Raw genomic sequence first — 17,987 nt, 5'->3', positions numbered from 1 at the left:
AACTACTATGACGAAGGATTATCACTTAATATTCATAAGCCACGCCTTCGCTGATGGAGACAAATGACGCAGCGTCACCATTGTCTAATTAATATGCTGACGTTCACCTTTGCAATTGGAAGGATGCCAAGCAAATTAGCTAAATCTGATACATATTTATGACGTTACCTTTAGTCATAGTACAAGTGTAATAATATTTTTGATTCGGTTCGTTTCAGTTATTTTTAACGTTGTTGCCACGTTCATATGGAGGACCAACTTACTTGAATTAAATTTACTCAAACGTAAACCTTTAAATAAATGCTGAAATATATAAACAAATTGTTAAATAAATTATATATATATATATATATATATATATATATATATATATATATATATATATATGTGTGTGTGTGTGTGTGTGTGTGTGTATATGTATATATGTGTATATGTATATATGTGTATATGTGTATATGTATATATGTATATGTGTATGTATATATGTATGTATATATGTATGTATATACATGTATGTATATATATATATATATATATATATATATATATATATATATATATATATATATATATATATATATATATATATATATATATATATATACACACACACACGTGTGTGTGTGTGTGTGCGTGCGTGCGTGCAAGCGTGTATTTATGCAGTTATTTATGCATTACAAAAGTACATATTTAATGATTTGTTTATATTTCAACATTTATTTAATGCTTTAATTTTGAGTAATATGTCCGTCTATACGTTCAATTTTTTCATTTTTTCTTTGATCTTATTTAATCTAACCTTTTATTTTCTAATTTAATCAAAAGAGGGAGAGAATGAGAGAGAGAGAGAGAGAGAGAGAGAGAGAGAGAGAGAGAGAGAGAGAGAGAGAGAGAGAGAAAACACGCCAGCAAAGAAACACGCCAGAATATTGTGGTATGAACATGCCGTTTTTCCTGTTCAGACGATTCTTGACGCGTGTAAATTTTTACAGTAAAACAAAAAAGTCGTTTTAATAGTTTCTGTCTTCTTCTACTCACATTAAAATAAATTGATACTGGTGAAATAATGAATATTCGACCTTGACAAAAATAAAGAAAATACAAAGTGACGCATTTGAGACTGATTCTGATAACTAATTTTGATAACTAAGGTAACAGTGAGACAGACGTGAAGACTTTTATTTTGTAATCCCCGGCCCGTCACCGGATGTTGTTTTGTCGCAGCAGCAGCTCAAGAGTCTCGCGAAGCGCTACTGTCATACACACTCATGATGGCTGCCGTGTGGCGAGCGCGCAAATTTGTTCGCTCTGTCGTCCGCTTCTCTGATCGTGATCTGTAAAATACTCGCTGAAAGCACGACATTAAAAGAGTTCGCAAAAATAAGCTGTTATGGTCAGTGAAAGCTGTGTTTCTTAGATTAGCGAAGCTGCTAATTAGGTGCTAGTGTTAGCATGTTAGCAGTCATGACGTATATTAGTCCTGTCACACACACCCGAGTATTCTTTGACTCGATAACAGTTTTAAATAATTCCTTAAACATTTATCGTGCAATAATAACAAATATGCATAATTTCCTCTAGTATCTGTCGTAAACAGTTGTACATGTATGTTGTTTAAAAAGTTTGCAGTTCTGCAAATCACGCAACAACTGGACCTGTTTTCACATACACTAGATCAGAGTTTAACTTAATAGTCAATGGTTTGTTCTGAAAGTTTAGCGCGATGATTTTCTGTCGCTTTGGCCTCTGCTCTCTGCTTGTCTCTGATTGGTCGCTCTTATTTTCCACACCAAACATGGACGTGGTTATAGTTTCAGGGCTTTGTGATATCTTTTTAACTGTCTGTATGTATTTTCACCTACTTAATATACAAATATATCATTTGAAATGACTGGTTATGTGTTGTTTCTAGGCTGAAAGCAACCAAAACACTGTTGAAGAAGAGGAAGATGAAAATACAGAGGATTCTAATCTGCAAGTTTGTAAACCTGGTCTTATTATTTACATTAATGCATAGACTATTTAGAGTGCATTTAGGCTATACATTTTACATGTTCTATGGGAATTAATCCCACAACCTTTTTGCGCTGCTAACACAATGCTTTACCACTGAGCCACATATTTATTTTTCGTAAGACATGAAAGGAAGTTATAACCTATTTTCCTAACTATTTCCTGATAGTGCTTTTCTGGTGCTGTTGTGCATTATTCATTGTTGCACATTATTTGTAAGAAACTTTTTTTTTTGCTCTGCCACTGGAAGGACTTTCCTTGGTCCGAAGGTGTGGGAATACTGAATTTCTTACAGGATCTATCAATAGAGATCTGTAGTTGATTTTTTGATGTTTCAGTTGGAGCTCAGTGCTTTTCGAGCACAGTGGATGTCTGAGCTCCAGCCCAGCTCAGGTGGAAAGAAAAGCGTCTATAAAACTGCTGAACTGAGGAGGAGACAGGAAATCGCTAACGAGGAAAAGGTGTGAGCTCATGAATATTCATTCTGCACACATTAGCTGCTCTATGAGATGAGGAGCACGTTTCATGACCAGAATAACTCCCAGTGCTGATGTGTAATGTTATATCCTACACTTGACCCTGTCTAAGCCCTGATTGTGAATGTGTGCTCATAGGCCCGAGAGCTGTTCCTGAAGGCTGTCGAGGAAGAACAGAACGGAGCAGTTTATGAAGGTCTTTTTTTTATTATTTGACTTATAAAATGGATTCCATGAAGGCTGCAGGTATAAATTTCCCCATTTTGATTTTACAGCCATCAAGTACTATAAGAGTGCAATGCATCTGGTACCGGACATTGAGTTTAAGATCAACTACAGCAGAAGTCCTGATCCGGACCGTGCTGGGAGCTAGTAAGTGCTCGGGTGCAGAATGAACCGTCACAGAAATATTAGCATGGATATTATTTTTGTATAGACTCTTTGTATGCGACTTTGTATAACATTTGTGGTTTATGTATGTATATGTGTGTGTGTGTGTGTGTGTGTGTGTATTTGTAATTTTCATAAATAGAATTAAGGTTTAGTGATTTTTGTGTCCATTTTTTTTAAGCACGTTTTCTCATTACTATATATTATTTTATATATATCTCATTACTGTATATTATTTTATATTTCTCTCATTACTGTATATTATTATATATATATATATATATATCTCATTACTGTATATTATTTTATGTATTAATGTGTTTATATATTAATGTATTTCAAAGAAAAAACATCAAATTCAAACAAAAATTTAAATGTAAATTTTACAGGAAATTACTTGTCTCAGGTTTGTACGGTAGCATTTTCACAGTTTTTTTACCATTAACAGTAATTTTTTTTAAAGTGATATACAGGTGCTGGTCATATATTTAGAATATCAAAAAGTAGATTTATTTTCCTTATTCCATTCACAAAGTGAAACTTGTACATTATATTCGTTCATTACACACAGACTGATATATTTCAAATGTTTATTTTAATTTTGATGATTATAACTGACAACTAAGGAAAATCCCAAATTCAGTATCTCAGAAAATTAGAATATAACCTAAGACCAATATAAAGAAAGCATTTTTAGAAATCTTGGCCAACTGAAAAGTATGGAAATAAAAAGTATGAGCATGTACAGCACTCAATACTTAGTTGGGGCTTATTTTGCCTGAATTACTGCAGCAATGCAGCGTGGCATGGAGTCGATCAGTCTGTGGCACTGCTCAGGTGTTATGAGAGCCCAGATTGCTCTGATAGTGGCCTTTAGCTCTTCTGCATTGTTGAGTCTGGCATATCGCATCTTCCTCTTCACAATACCCCACAGATTTTCTTTGGGGTTAAGGTCAGGTGAGTTTGCTGGCCAATTAAGAACAGGGATACCATGGTCCTTAAACCAGCTACTGGTAGCTTTGGCACTGTGTGCAGGTCCTGTTGGAAAATGAAATCTGCATCTCCATAAAGTTGGTCAGCAGCAGGAAGCATGAGGTGCTCTAAAACTTCCTGGTATACAGCTGTGTTGACCTTGGACCTCAGAAAACACAGTGGACCAACACCAGATGATGACATGGCACCGCAAACCATCACTGACTGTGGAAACTTCACACTGAGATCAGCGTGGATTGTGTGCCTCTCCTCTATTCTGATATCTGAAGGAAATGCAAAATTTACTTTCATCAGGGAATGTAACTTTGGACTACTCAGCAGCAGTCCAGTCCTTTTTGAAGCGAGAAGCTTCTGATGCTGTCTGTTGTTCAAGAGTGGCTTGACTCAAGGAATGCGACAGCTGAAACCCATGTCTTGCATACGTCTGTGTGTAGTGGTTCTTGAAGCACTGACTCCAGCTGCAGTCCACTCTTTCCATCTCCCCCACATTTTTTAATGGGTTTCATATCACAATCCTCTCCAGGGTGCGATTATCCCTATTGCTTGTACACTTTTTCCCACCACATCTTTTCCTTCCCTTCACCTCTCTATTAATTTGCTTGGACACAGAGCTCTGTGAACAGCCAGCCTCTTTTGCAATGACCTTTTGTGTCTTGCCCTCCTTGTGCAAGGTGTCAATGGTCGTCTTTTGGACAACTCAGCTGGGAAGTCTTCCTCATGATTACAGAACTAGACTGAGAGACAATTTAAAGGCCTTTGCAAGTGCTTTGAGTTAATTAGCTGATTTAGGCACCAGGTGTCTTCAATAATTGAACCTTTTCACAATATTCAAATTTTCTGAGATAAATTAAAAGAAATAAACATTTGAAATATATCAGTCTCTGTGTAATGAATGAATATAATATACAAATTTCACTTTTTGAACAGAATTAGTGAAATCAACTTTTTGATATTCTAATTATATGACCAGCACCTAAATGAACGATAGAATCAGTAATAAGCTAAAACATCTTAATGAACCCTGAAAATAAGCTTTATTTTGCATACATGCAAAATACTTAGTTATTTTTTGGTTAGCCATTTGAAGTTTGATTGCATTGAGGATATGAATTTTTGATTGTCCCTCTCGTTAGCTTGGAGGACAATGAGAACGGTCGGGAGATTGACGATCTACTGACGTACTTCCAGCAGCAGCTGACGCTGGGGGACGGCAGCATGAAGCTGTGTGAGCCTGAGACCGACTCGACTCAGGTGCACATCTCAGGTAAATCTCACACTGGAGATAGTCTGTGTGGATTACTAGAGTTTACCCGTTGCCCTGAAAGTCCCCTTTTCACGTCCACAGCTTTGCCCTTCGAGGTGCTCATGTATATCTTCCGTTGGGTGGTGTCATGTGACCTGGACCTTCGAGCCTTAGAGCAGCTTTCCCTGGTTTGCAGGGGTTTCTATATCTGTGCCAGGTGGGCTCACACACTCTCCAAACATCAGAGTAAACCAGCTGCCCCACTAGCATTACAGCACTCAAGACTTTCTCCATTAAAGATGTGTTTGTGGGTGTCTTGTTTCAGGGACCCTGAGATTTGGCGCTCTGCCTGTTTGAGGGTGTGGGGGCGGAACTGCACCAAAATGCTGCCATTTTCATCCTGGAGAGAGATGTTTTTGGAAAGGCCACGTGTACGCTTTGATGGTAAGCACCTGTGTTTGTGTATGTCTTCTTGAACGTGTGCTACATATACTAAAGGTCCGTGGTGTGTGCAGGTGTTTACATCAGTAAAACATCATACATCCGTCAGGGGGAAGAGTCTCTCGATGGCTTCTACAGGGCTTGGCATCAGGTGGAGTACTACAGGTGAGCTTTGGGCTTTAAAAAGTAAATTCGGTCAGCATTTACAAACCTGGATGCATTTCCAGGACTGGAATGTCCTGAGTCACTTTGAAATCAAAATTAAGAGTCCCAGCCCATTTTCAGTGACCAAATTCAATAGAGTAAAAAAGTCTTAAAGTGAACTCAAACATCATTTAGTTTGTTCAATAGTAAAGTATGATAATTAGTATCCATAAGTATTATAAGTACTCTAAAATAAATGCAAATCTATTGGTTTTAATTTCTTCACTTGTAGTTTAACCATCAAGCCTTTATTTGACCAAAAATAATTCTGTGAAAACAGCATCTATTTAGATTGTAGTTTAATTAACAGAAGCAGTGGTGCAAAACAATGTTAAAGACCTTTTATATTATGGGAAGTATAATATTGTTTTCAGTTCATTCTGAAACTGGCTGGACAGAGGTGATTCATGGGAAAAATGCATTTCTCCATCAGACACACAAAAGAAAATTGGATCCCATTGATTTCCATTGTATCGGGGGAAAAACATCGAGACATTTCTCTGAAGTTTTCTAAACAGAGCAGTAAATGAGGACACAATTCTTTTCATTTCTGAGTGGAGTGTCCTTTTAATATCCTTGAAGAAAAGGCGTTTTGCTCCGTGTTTATCAGGCTTTGACGAGACCTGATTTTTTAGGTACTTGCGCTTCTTCCCTGACGGTCAGGTGATGATGTTGACCACACCTGAGGACCCTTTGGTCATCGTCCCAAGGCTGCGCAGCAGGAACTCCAGGTACGTCTCAAGTGAACTCGGCTGAAAGCACATTTCTAGGCCTTGTGCCGTCTTTAAATCATTCACAAGCTTCAATTTCCACAGAGTGGAGTCCATCATGTTTGGCCATTATCGGCTGTCCCAAGATACAGACAATCAAACCAAAGTTTACGTTGTTGTCTCCAAGAGGAAAGAAGAGGTGGGTTTGCCTGTGCAAGTTTATTTCCCTTTCCTCTTACAGTGCTCTTCTATTTCTTTGGTGTTTTACAAGCAATGAAGCAGTTGTCATCTTCCAGCAGAAGGTGTCCGAGTACCAGAGGAGCCGGTTCTGCAGGCGGAGCCCAGCCCCCGAAGCGGAGCGCTCCTTCCATGTAGGACTGCAGCTGTCCTCGGGGGGGCGACAGCGCTTCAACAAGCTGGTGTGGATCCACCATTCCTGCCACATCACCTACAGGTGTCTCACCAATCTGCCTTCTGCTACACATCTGACCAGTGCCACCTCTGTCTGTCCACACAGTCACCGAGAAGGAGACGCTCATGCTAAAAGATTTAGTCTATTCTGAAATTCCCAAAATAACTTACTCACCATCATTCCAGACCTTTAAGATTGACATTTTTCACTGAACTGTGACTAAATCTGGGAGATTTTGTACATTTCCAAACTCTTTTCTTCTCTTCTCTTCCCCACAGATCAACCGGAGAGACCGTTGTCACTGCATTTGATGTAGACAAAATGTACACGCCTCTGTTTTTTGCACGAGTGAAGAGCTACACAGCCTTTTCAGAGCGTCCGCTGTAGGACGACCCAAGCGATGCATGCAGTCACTCGACCCTTGACCCCTCAAGGTTTACACCTCACTGCCAACTCCATCTGCTGTCCCTACTGCTTCCAGCCCCAGGCTCGCTCTTATGAATGTACAAGAACGCCGTGACGTTTTTAGATGACTACAGTCTTAACTGCAGCTCAAAGCATTACGTTTAGTTTTCATGATCGTGTAAGGTCTGTCTCGCTCATATTGTAAAGATATTTAAGATTGTCTGTAAGACGTCTCAAGTCGACTGTGATGAAAGTTCACTTTGTTTTTGTCAATTTCAGTGAGGGAATATGCCTGACAACTGGAACACCCAAATAAATGAGCTATATTGTGTTTTGCTCCTTCTTTTGTGTTGCATAATACTTCAGAGGAAGAAATATTAGTCTTTGCAGTTTCAATGCGGTCAGCCCCTCTCTTCTCCACAGTGTTTCTTGTTAACCGTTTTGTTCTGTTCAGTAATTATAAGGGAAGGAAAGATTTTCCTGTTTTCTCAGCCGGACCCTGAATGTCTTTGAAACAAGCACCTTTCAGAAATCAGGTCTAGAGTTTGATAAAGAGGACAGATATAATCCAAGTATAACTTGCTCAGAGATTTGGGGACTGAAGGGGATTTAGTTCAAGGGGAATTGGATCTGTGACAATATCAAAGAGCATTTAAAGCTATGGTGATATTCTCTTTTAAATCCACTGATAAACCGTTTCTTTATGTTATTATGATTATCTGTCCTAGTTTGACATGGCCATGTTTAGAGAACTTGGAAATTTAATATGCGGAAACTCACTTTATTATAGTAGAGTTCAGTTAAAGCCAAAAAGAAAAACCTTTCGATATATAAAAGCTGAGTATACAATGAGTAAATAAACATGGACACATTTATTTCCAAATAAATTCACTTTATTGTGTCTGATGTTTACAGCCTACTTCTTGTATTAATAATTCCAGTATTAATTCTGGGATACTATTAGCAAATGCTATCTTGTACATGGCATGGGTGGTGGGTCTATATTTCTGCACTGGAAGCATGAATTAACAGCATTATATCATTTACCACGGAGGTGTTACAGTAATGCAGGATATCATCACTTATCCTAAACAGAAAACTAACAGAGAATGGCTCGATTATCATATTGTATTAAGAACTGGAATAGTTTCGTGTCACAGTAGTAATATTCTTTGCTTAATTATTTAACATGTAAATTACACTTTAACGCAGGATAGATTAAGGGAAACGTTTGTTCGAACACAGGCAAAATTAGTGACGCTTGACAAGATCTGGATGCTGGCACAAAGAATGAGTTTGTTAAGCTGTTGAAACACACTGGATACTGGTTTTATGTGTTAAGTGACTCTTTATGGGTCTAAAGAACTGTGCTACACATTTCCAGTGTGTCAGAAAGGAAAGGGAAGGTGTTAGAGGATTATTAAAGTGCTTTGTAGTTACAGTGTAAGCCATTGGTCATGGTTTTGTTAAAGTGAAAGGGATGTGCTGGATTTGTTGTGACATTTTTGACACTAAAAAAAACAAGCTATTCACTTTTTACAAGTTATCAATGCATGCACAGGGCTATTTGAGAAAATACTAAACCCTGGCTCATATCTCGCCACCAAAGCTTTTTTTAACTATTAAAGTTTGTAACATTACCATTAATGAAATCTTAGTACATTTGGGTGGAAAAGTAAAACCTTATTCTCATTGCCGTAATTCAAAAAGCAGTTATATATCACTTAAACTGTAGAGTATCTATGCACCATGATATTTCACTACAACAAATTATTCTAAATCAATGTTAACATGAAATAAACAGTCCGTTTTCTTTTGTAAACATTCATTAATTCACTAAACTCGCTCGATTGGTCCATAAAACTACATAGCTTCCATTTTTTCCGTATTTCTCTTATGACTTTGAAATACTATCTTCTATTGATTGCAAGATTATATGCCTGTGCTATAAATAAACACTGTATAAGCTACTACTGTGTTTAATTCAGCTCGTAAGTGTGACATTCTCCTGTATACTCGTCAGATTCTTCTAATAAATTCTTCTTCATGTCTACAAACAAGCTTAGTGTGCAACAGTGCAAATTAGTACATTATTAACGTTAGCCATCTTTGTATTTCATATGAAAAACAACAAATACTTAAGTACACTAACCGAAGCTCGCTTTTCTTCATTTCCGGATTCAATATGAATAACATGAGGTTGCAGTGCGCAAAAATGTCAGGAGTCTCTTAAAGATGAAATGGCTGTGGCGTGGTAAGTGGATAGACTGATATTAATAACAGGACTGTGAGTGGACCTAGTGTCGTCAATCTGTGCGCGGTTTCCTGTTTTTCACCTTCTCATTGGATGTCACCCCATTAGTGTGACCGTTTATTGATCCGTTCGAGCAATCGGTCTTACGAGATCCCGCATGTCTCTTATAGGTCTGTGGAGCAAAGAACAGCATCATTTTGAGCCATTTCTCAAGCCATACTTCGGTATAACAACATTCTTGATGCTTGTTTACCTTTATGTAGAAGTTTGTGAAGAGTAAGATGAGAGTGATCATGTAAGAGATCTGGAAATACAGCCAGCCCATTGGGAAACCACATGGCCAAACCACAGCACAAGACGTCTGGAACATGGTCAGGACAAACTGGACCTGCAACAGGAAACAGGAAACAGCCATCAGTGATCATTCCTCAACATGTTAGGTTAAAGAAGTTAACACAAGTTTGCTTGTGGTCAATTGACTTCTAAATGGAGTTAAAACGCCTAAATGCTGGCAAATGTTACCATCAGAATGTATATTTTCCAAGCATTTTGTCTTGAAAAAGCATTCTAGAGGAACAGAAAAGCTCCCCCAATTGGGAAATTACCCATGAGCAAAAGACTCTTGGTGAACAAGTATTTTTTTGCCATCCACACCAATCAGTAGAGCTGGGTAAAAATTACTTTTATTTTTGATATGAAACAAAGTCTCAGATTTCAAATTCTTTCCATTGTATTACAGAAATAAATGCTGTTTTGGAGCAGTTTAATTGTGTGCTCAACAGAAATAAACATCTGAAGGTATTACAGAGTACAGTATTCGCTCAATCAGTGTTTTAACAGTGTTTTTCGCTGCTTGGTTGGATCAGCTGTAATGCTATTTTAGTCTCTATCTGCTTCTGTTTCTGTGTTTCTTGCATCCCGAGGCAACTATGAATTACAGAAGCTTCAGTCTGGATCCAAGCCTTATGAAGATCTGAGAAGAGATGATGCTCACCCCCCTGAAGACCTCAGATGACGCTTACCCCAAACAACATATAAAACTACCAAATTTTGCTTAAGCACAACGTTAAACTGCAGTCGCGATGTTTATAATCATTGCAGTTAACGGAGTTCACGTTCTGTTTAATTGTGTAATTTGTAATTTAACTTCATGATTCTTACTGTACATTTCGGTCATTCTCACCACTAATAACCTACTCCTAAATATAACGCAGAAACGTAATATTTTCTGAACAGTTGCTTTGCAGAGATTGGTAATTGTGAAAAGCATTATACGAATAAACTTGAATTGAATAGAATTTTAACCGCGCAAAGAACTCATTGTAACAGCTTGTAAACAATTTCACGTCACATATACCATATACATATACAAACTCATTAGTCCGCTAGAAAAAAAAAAATTATATATATATATATATATATATATATATATATATATATATATATATATATATATATATATATTTATATATATATATATATATATATATTCACCATATAACATACTAATAGTAATTTTAAAAATAGTAATTTGTTTTAATAAATGTGTCAATTACTTTTAATAAAAGTTTTTATGACAGTCACCATTTAAAATTTTATTAAAAAAAACTAAGTGGGGGAGAAATAATATTTTGTAATTGTTATTTTATAATGATTCAAAAAAAAAAACTTCAGTTTAATTTACATTACATTTACATTTATTATTATTATTATTATTATTATTATTATTATTATTATTATTATTATATAATAGATTAAAAAAAGAATAGATATAACAGAAAAATTATAGAGAATCTAGTTTTCTTAAGTTTTAATTTAAGTGTTTGTATTCGAATCAGTTTTTTTTAATCTTCAATGTGCTATTATAGTAATGTCGTACCCACTGACTCATGTTTATTTAACAGCATTGAGAAAATTTGGCATGTACTGTACGTGATATACATCTGATATTGAATTAAATCTAATAGCGAATCAAATCACATTGCAAGATTGTGAATTCGAATCGAAAGGTCAAAGTTGAAACCCAGCCCTACCAAATAGACTTTTTTAAATTGAAAATAGCAATGAACACATATTTGTTCACATAGTACAGCAAAGCACTGTGTAAGTGTCCTTCTAGAAGTCTGGAGTGAAAGGGTGTACTTGCCAGCTGCCCTTGAGTGATGTACTTCTTCCACCACAGATACGGTCTGATGGCGGGGACAGCGGAGAGGCCATAGTACGAGTACATCAGCACATGGATGAAGCTGTTAAACGTGGCGCCGAAGTAGGCTGAAGAAGAGAGCAGTCATATCAGCTTCAGTCAATCAATCACAAATCAAATCACATTAGGTTCCCTATCACAAATTCATTGTGGTTATTTTCATAAGAAGTCAGCAGTATGCACCTCAATCAATGATCGCTAACCACAATCTATTCTAAGAAGTAAATGGATCCGTTCAAGCCAGAGATCGACTGAACAAACTCCTTTAAATATCACGCTGCATTATGCAAACGGTTATTTAAAGACCACCTGGACAAGCATTTTTTCCCTGTTTTGTTTGCTTTGTTTTTCTGCATCTGAATAATTCAGCATAAAAAAAATGCACCATAAGCGACTGTGAAAGTCTGCGAGGAGCTTACAGTGGCCACACGGCACCCAGTTCATGACGAACCACCAGATGTTGAGCATGCTGGCGTGATGGTACACGTGCAGGAAGCTGATCTGGTGGTTGTTCTTCCTCAGAATGAAGAAGAACGTGTCCATAAACTCAATGAGTTTGGAGAAGTAATACCACCAAAGTACGTTCATCATCTGAGGAGAGATTAAACATGCACTTCATTTCACAAATATGCAACATCGGTTAAATAAAAAAAGTCATGAAATCATTAGGGCTGCAATGATTCTCAGTCCACTTACATGGTTTCTGGTGTTAACTATACACTAAACAACAAATATAATACTGTGCTAACATCATGAAATGTCCTTGTGAACTTTAGTGTGTTGAATATTCACTGTGTGCTGCCAAGAGCTTCCCAGCTACAATTAGCTTCTATATAAAGAACTCTTTTAGAATCCTAGAGAACAATACGGAGACAAAGGCAGGAGAACCGATGTCTGAATATACCACCTAATGTGTGAAGCGGAGCACACCCACAGGGAATATGGTGTCTTTATTAAGAGTGTTCCCGAATCTCACAGAATGTAAAACGGAGTCTGTTGTGTTACCCTGTTGTCGGCCTCTCCTCCGCTGTGGGTGTTCTGGCAGAAGAAGTTGTATCCACCTTGATACGCTGACATTACCAGCTGCAGAGACAGAAACACTAGAGAATCAATCCTTCTACACAACACTGTTTTTACCGCTCTTTTCACATTAGGTGAATTAGTACTGATTTGTCTGATGCTTCATATGATATCTACCACAAGTTTTGAAGCTTCAACAAAACGGGTCATTAAATGGATAGAAATTCTCTTGCACACACATCCTTACTGTGAAGACAGCTTCAAGAGAGTGTGAGGAGCACAATATAATGAACAGCTGCAGAGGCTTGCAGGTGTACAGCTGATGCATGGAGGTATTTAACTGTCGACTCAGACACAAAAATTGACAAAAGTGCTTAAATTTCCACATTTTCAATTCTTGCATGATCTCGCTCGCACCTCTCTCTCAACACTGTGCTGAGCTCCTGGAAAATCTCCCATCAGTCTCTACGTTGTCACTGTTCATCGTCTCATTTTGAATAAAGCCCTTGCTCAAGATCTGCCTCTATATAAGATGATATGAAAGCTCATTATTGCCTGACCTTGTGTTAAGGTGACGAAGGTATTCAGAAGGGGACGTCTCCACTGAAATATCTTCTTTGAAAGGACATTCAGGGGACACAAAGTGCTGTTCGACGGTCTCAATATAGCTGTAATAGCTTTGGCCTGATGGAGCTTCTCGGGGTCAGAGGGTTGATTTTGTCCCAGCATTCTCTGTCTGACTCGGCTAATTTCTCTTTACACCAAATAACTCACAGCAAACAGCAGGGCAGGCGCTTTGGAAAATGCATACTTAATGCTTTAAGTGTCATGAACTACATTTTTAAGCATTCGTCAATGTTAATTTATAAACATATTAGTATTTATTGTTAGTGCATATTTGTGTTCATTATTTAACTTACATAATATTCAATTACTTTGATGTATGCTTGAAATATTGATGAATTGAGCCTGATTCTAAAACCAAATCACGAGTGATTGCCTAGGAACATTAATCTCACTATATAACCTGGACAATCATTTTAAAAGCACGGTTCACCCCAAAATTTAAATTCTGTCCATTTTCTGCCAAATGAGTTCCATATTAACGTTTGGGCTTTGAATGGCCATGTGTGTTTATTTGTGAACAATAGCCTCAAATAAATCTATTCATGTAAAGTGACTCTTCAGAGGAGCGTGTCTTCAGCTGCTTGATTGATTCATAAGGATTTCTTTACGATGTCTTTATTCACTTTTGGAGAATATTGTCACAGTTTGGTGTTTACATAGAAATACCTGTGCATTTATTTGATGACTGTGGTTGTACTATCTCTTTAACATTTGTAGCCAAGAGATTTCTTTCTCTAATGAGACTGCCATTGATGAGGCAATTGTGATTAAAGATAACTTGCAGCTAACATATCTGTGAGCTTGTCCTGAATTTAGCGTTCATTTGGAAGGCCAGCCAATTTTGCAATACAGATAGCATGGAGAGCACAAATTAGGCAAGAAAGGACTCTGAACTGTAAGGTGCACATGGACTGTGACTCATCAGTTGGTGTGTCCTGCTCGGTTTCCAAAAAGTCAAACCATCAGTCTCAAAGTGCATGGCATTTCAATACCGGTTTCAAAGGCCCGTCCCATTCAAATATCTAGATCAGAGGTCACCAGCCCCCCGGCTCCTGGAGAGCTGTACTTCCTGCAGTCTCCTGCACGCTTCCTGTCTTTATCAAGTAATCCTGAAGACCCTGATCGCTGGGACAGTCACGTTTTAATGAAGGCCTCTTTTTTGACTGGGTCAGGGAATATGAATTCTGAGTATGTTCACACAGTTGATTTTCTCAGTACATTTTGATTACAATTTGATTCCTACTGATATGAGCTCCTCAAATAAAGACCAGCTCACCTCATAGAACATGTAGAGAGACAGAAGCGTCAGGCCGAGGTTATACGGCACTAGCAGTGCTCTGCAGGAGTAGGGCTGTCTATTCTTCATGTATTTTGGTCCCATCCACACAATCAGGAGATACATGACGGTGAAGGCCACAGTAGGGATGTAGTTGTCCAGTAGAAGCCATCCTCTAACCCGAGGATCTGCAATCGATAGAGCACAACCATCCTCACGCATGCGCTACTGCTGAAGGATGTTTAATAAATAGTCACAGCTGATCCTCTGCATTAAAAATGGTTTTACATGAGATTTGTTCTATAATGCTGCTTTGCCTACTCAAATTGCAATTGCTTCTAATCTGATTACAAATTTGAGTAGTATTATTTTTGAATGAGCCTGGAAACCATGTTTCCAAGACACAGTGTTGATACCATGAACACTTTAAAGATCAAATTATCATTGGATTTGTCAAAGTTTGCATGACACGTGACGTGACCGATTCAAATCATCAGCATGCAGTAATAATATTGCTTTAACTATGGAAATAAAGTCTGAATATGTTCTATTCGCTAAATCGGCAAAGTTTGTTCAAAAGTTAGGAACACAACACAGAGAAAAGTTATGCTAAGGCTGCAAGGAAGACAAAGACAAAAAAAAGTTGGCTTTACCCCTGGGTCCCATCCAAGAGTCAATATAAGTGTTAACTCTGTGATTAAAGTCCTCCATCTCCAAGCTGAGAGAGAAATCATACGAAGGTTACTTCAGCTGGTTACACAAGAGTCAGAGCAAATATACATTCAGCCTGTCTGTGAAAGTCCTAGAAGATAATCAAACTGTTTAAAAAGGACAATAGAAGTTAAACTTATAAATCCTTGTTGGAACACTTATTGATTACAGCAATAAAAATGGCTGCCTACAGCGAAGACTAACATCCATCAGGTTGAATTCTCTTGAGTGCCCGTTCGTAGCTCAGTAAAGGTCAAGACCTAATGCTTATAATCCAGAAACCCACCTTTTTTTCGTTAGCAGTACTAAAGATGAGAATTCATAATGCTAGAGAAAATTTGATTATTATGAGACATTGTTTCCATCAGATATGCAAACGTGTACTTACAAGAAAAAGGTTTTCTATGAATAATACAACAGCTCTTGATAAAAATCAGTGGCTCAAACAAAGTGTATAATGGCTCAGACACACTTACAAATATATATATATATATATATATATATATATATACACACACACACACACACACATATAATATAATATAAATAAATAAATATATATATTTTTTTTACTATATTTACTGGAAAGAAATTATGTGGTGAAAGAGAAGATATACTTCATTGTCAGTAACAATAACAATAATAATAATAATAATAATAGCCAATAAATAGGCTTCATTTTGTTTACTTAGTTTTTGGGGTGAAATGTGCCATGCTCTTGACAAGTTTTCATCTACATATCATAGATTACATATACAGTATGAAAATGCTAGGATACATCTCATGACAACCAATATGGCAAACTAAAATGTATTTATGAACTCATAATTTGTAAATATGCATGATTATGATTGGAGATGTAATGATAGTAACTAACACACAAATAAAAATAAATAAAAAATCTGATAAGTCTTAAGGCATAACAATAAGTAATAAAATTAAATGATTAAATGACAGCTGAATATAAAGTGAAATAAAAATTAGATTGATCACAGCCTACTGCTGTAACTGATTTGCATGTCATGTCAAATAACGTTACTCGACAGGATCGCGCTGTCTTTAAACAACAGATGAAAGCTGCAAGAACACATTTCATGATGATTAGGAAACGTTTTGCGAAGACGACCTCGTCGGGAACAAATAAAGATCGGCTTCGGTTGACATAATCATAAACCTAACGCTTCTAATCTCTCATGAAGTCATATGATGCTAGAAGCGTTCGAGGTCACACACAGCGCAGCTTCCGATGACATTTTCAGGAGCACAAATCATCTCTTACCTTTAGTCTTCAGACAGATGTTTCCTTCAGTGCTCAGTCCTGTGCGGATGCTGTCGTCAGTGGGAAAAGCTCGTGAACTAATGAGTGTCTGTCCACCTTAAGCTGATGCGAATAACGGGCCGTGTTCCAATAACTCTCTTTATACTAACGCTCTAGGGCAAAGTCTGCGAGATGAGCACACTGCGTCCCCCACTGCACTTTTACTGCCACACAGATGTTAAAATCCACATACGTTTACAACAGAGCCGTGGATAGAGGTGTGGCTTTAAAACTAACTTTTTAAAGTGGTGATTTATTCGAATTTTGAGATGTCGTCATGACAGGATTTAGAACGTGAACGTATCTGTTTGACTTCCATTATGACGCGTCCTGGCGTTCTGTTTTAAGCTTTAACAAGGCGTGAACTATTTCGCGAACTTAAGTCAGTAGTCACCCCATTCATCTGGAATTAGAACAGACCAATCACAGCACTGCTATGATGTGGAGCCTAAACAGACCAATCACAGGGCTGCTCTGATGTGGAACCAGACCGGTCCAATCACAGGCCGAGCGCGCATCCAGGGGCCCGTGGTGAAGGGGACAATCACAGGAAAAGTGTCTCAAGAAGTGTCTCAAGTTCCACCAAACGTCCTCACGTAACACTTTCTTTGTGGAAAGCATTGGTTAATAGATAACCTTTTTATATAGATATTGTAGTTTTTAGATTCTAGTTGTTGTACATTGCATGGCATTTTGTAATTTAGCTACACACTAAAGAGAAGCATATTAGAATGACTTCAGTAAGCATAAAAAAGTCATAAAGATGAAAAAATAAAACTGATCTCTGGTTGTTCTGGTCATAGTTCAATGTGCTGATTCTATTTGATGAAGCGTAATACAAAGGCCTATTATTTTGCATTATGTGCCAACCACTGCACAATTAATTTGATCCACACACACACACACACTCCCTGGCATCATTAGATGAAGACGACTGGGAACAGTATTAAAAGCCCCAACAGTACAGGCTTCGTTTTCAGTCCTTCCATAAAAAATACCCTTGGATATGAGAATGAAAAGCAGTAAATTATCACACCAATAACTGCATTATAGATCTATTTTACTGAGGTGTTTGATCTTTCATTGAGGAACAACCTGAATTAGTTGAACTGAAGACTGAAAATAATATTATCTAAATACCTGTTTTATGTTTTATTCATGGCCTATGCATGTCAAAACTTGCATTTCAAGCCAATGTTTACTATACAAGTGCTATCTGCTTAATGCAAATTAGGTTAAATTAGTAAGTGTAATAGATTGGAAAACAAGTATTTTCACCAAGCACACTCAG

The 17,987-nt window shown here is 37.4% G+C and overlaps 2 protein-coding genes across 3 annotated transcripts; one reads left to right on the top strand and one right to left on the bottom strand.

Annotated features, from left to right (window-relative positions):
* The first annotated feature begins 1,224 nt into the window (after positions 1-1,224).
* fbxo9 (F-box protein 9) lies at positions 1,225-7,618 on the top strand. 2 transcript variants are annotated; one of them, XM_052572607.1, is made up of 13 exons: positions 1,225-1,393; positions 1,913-1,978; positions 2,352-2,474; positions 2,628-2,685; positions 2,765-2,861; positions 5,006-5,136; positions 5,218-5,332; positions 5,441-5,559; positions 5,631-5,721; positions 6,396-6,491; positions 6,576-6,669; positions 6,770-6,924; positions 7,161-7,618. In XM_052572607.1, the coding sequence occupies exons 1-13, from the start codon at positions 1,391-1,393 to the stop codon at positions 7,267-7,269; spliced, it is 1,257 nt and encodes a 418-aa protein (XP_052428567.1). In that variant the 5' UTR covers positions 1,225-1,390; the 3' UTR covers positions 7,270-7,618. The 2 variants fall into 2 exon arrangements, with proteins under 2 accessions (XP_052428567.1, XP_052428566.1); XM_052572606.1 differs by having other exon boundaries at positions 6,767-6,924.
* A 540-nt stretch (positions 7,619-8,158) lies between these two features.
* On the bottom strand, positions 8,159-17,036 carry elovl5 (ELOVL fatty acid elongase 5). The gene is made up of 8 exons (XM_052572608.1): positions 16,658-17,036; positions 15,321-15,385; positions 14,668-14,855; positions 12,750-12,827; positions 12,164-12,335; positions 11,688-11,812; positions 9,795-9,929; positions 8,159-9,713 (listed from the first exon to the last, which is right to left on the bottom strand). The coding sequence occupies exons 2-8, from the start codon at positions 15,376-15,378 to the stop codon at positions 9,594-9,596; spliced, it is 876 nt and encodes a 291-aa protein (XP_052428568.1). The 5' UTR covers positions 15,379-15,385; positions 16,658-17,036; the 3' UTR covers positions 8,159-9,593.
* Positions 17,037-17,987: the final 951 nt, after the last annotated feature.

This window comes from Carassius gibelio, chromosome B13, assembly GCF_023724105.1.
Source record: "Carassius gibelio isolate Cgi1373 ecotype wild population from Czech Republic chromosome B13, carGib1.2-hapl.c, whole genome shotgun sequence".
Taxonomy (NCBI): Eukaryota; Metazoa; Chordata; class Actinopteri; order Cypriniformes; family Cyprinidae; genus Carassius; species Carassius gibelio.
Note: the sequence above shows the minus strand (reverse complement) of the source record. Positions and strands in the feature narration are given on the sequence as shown.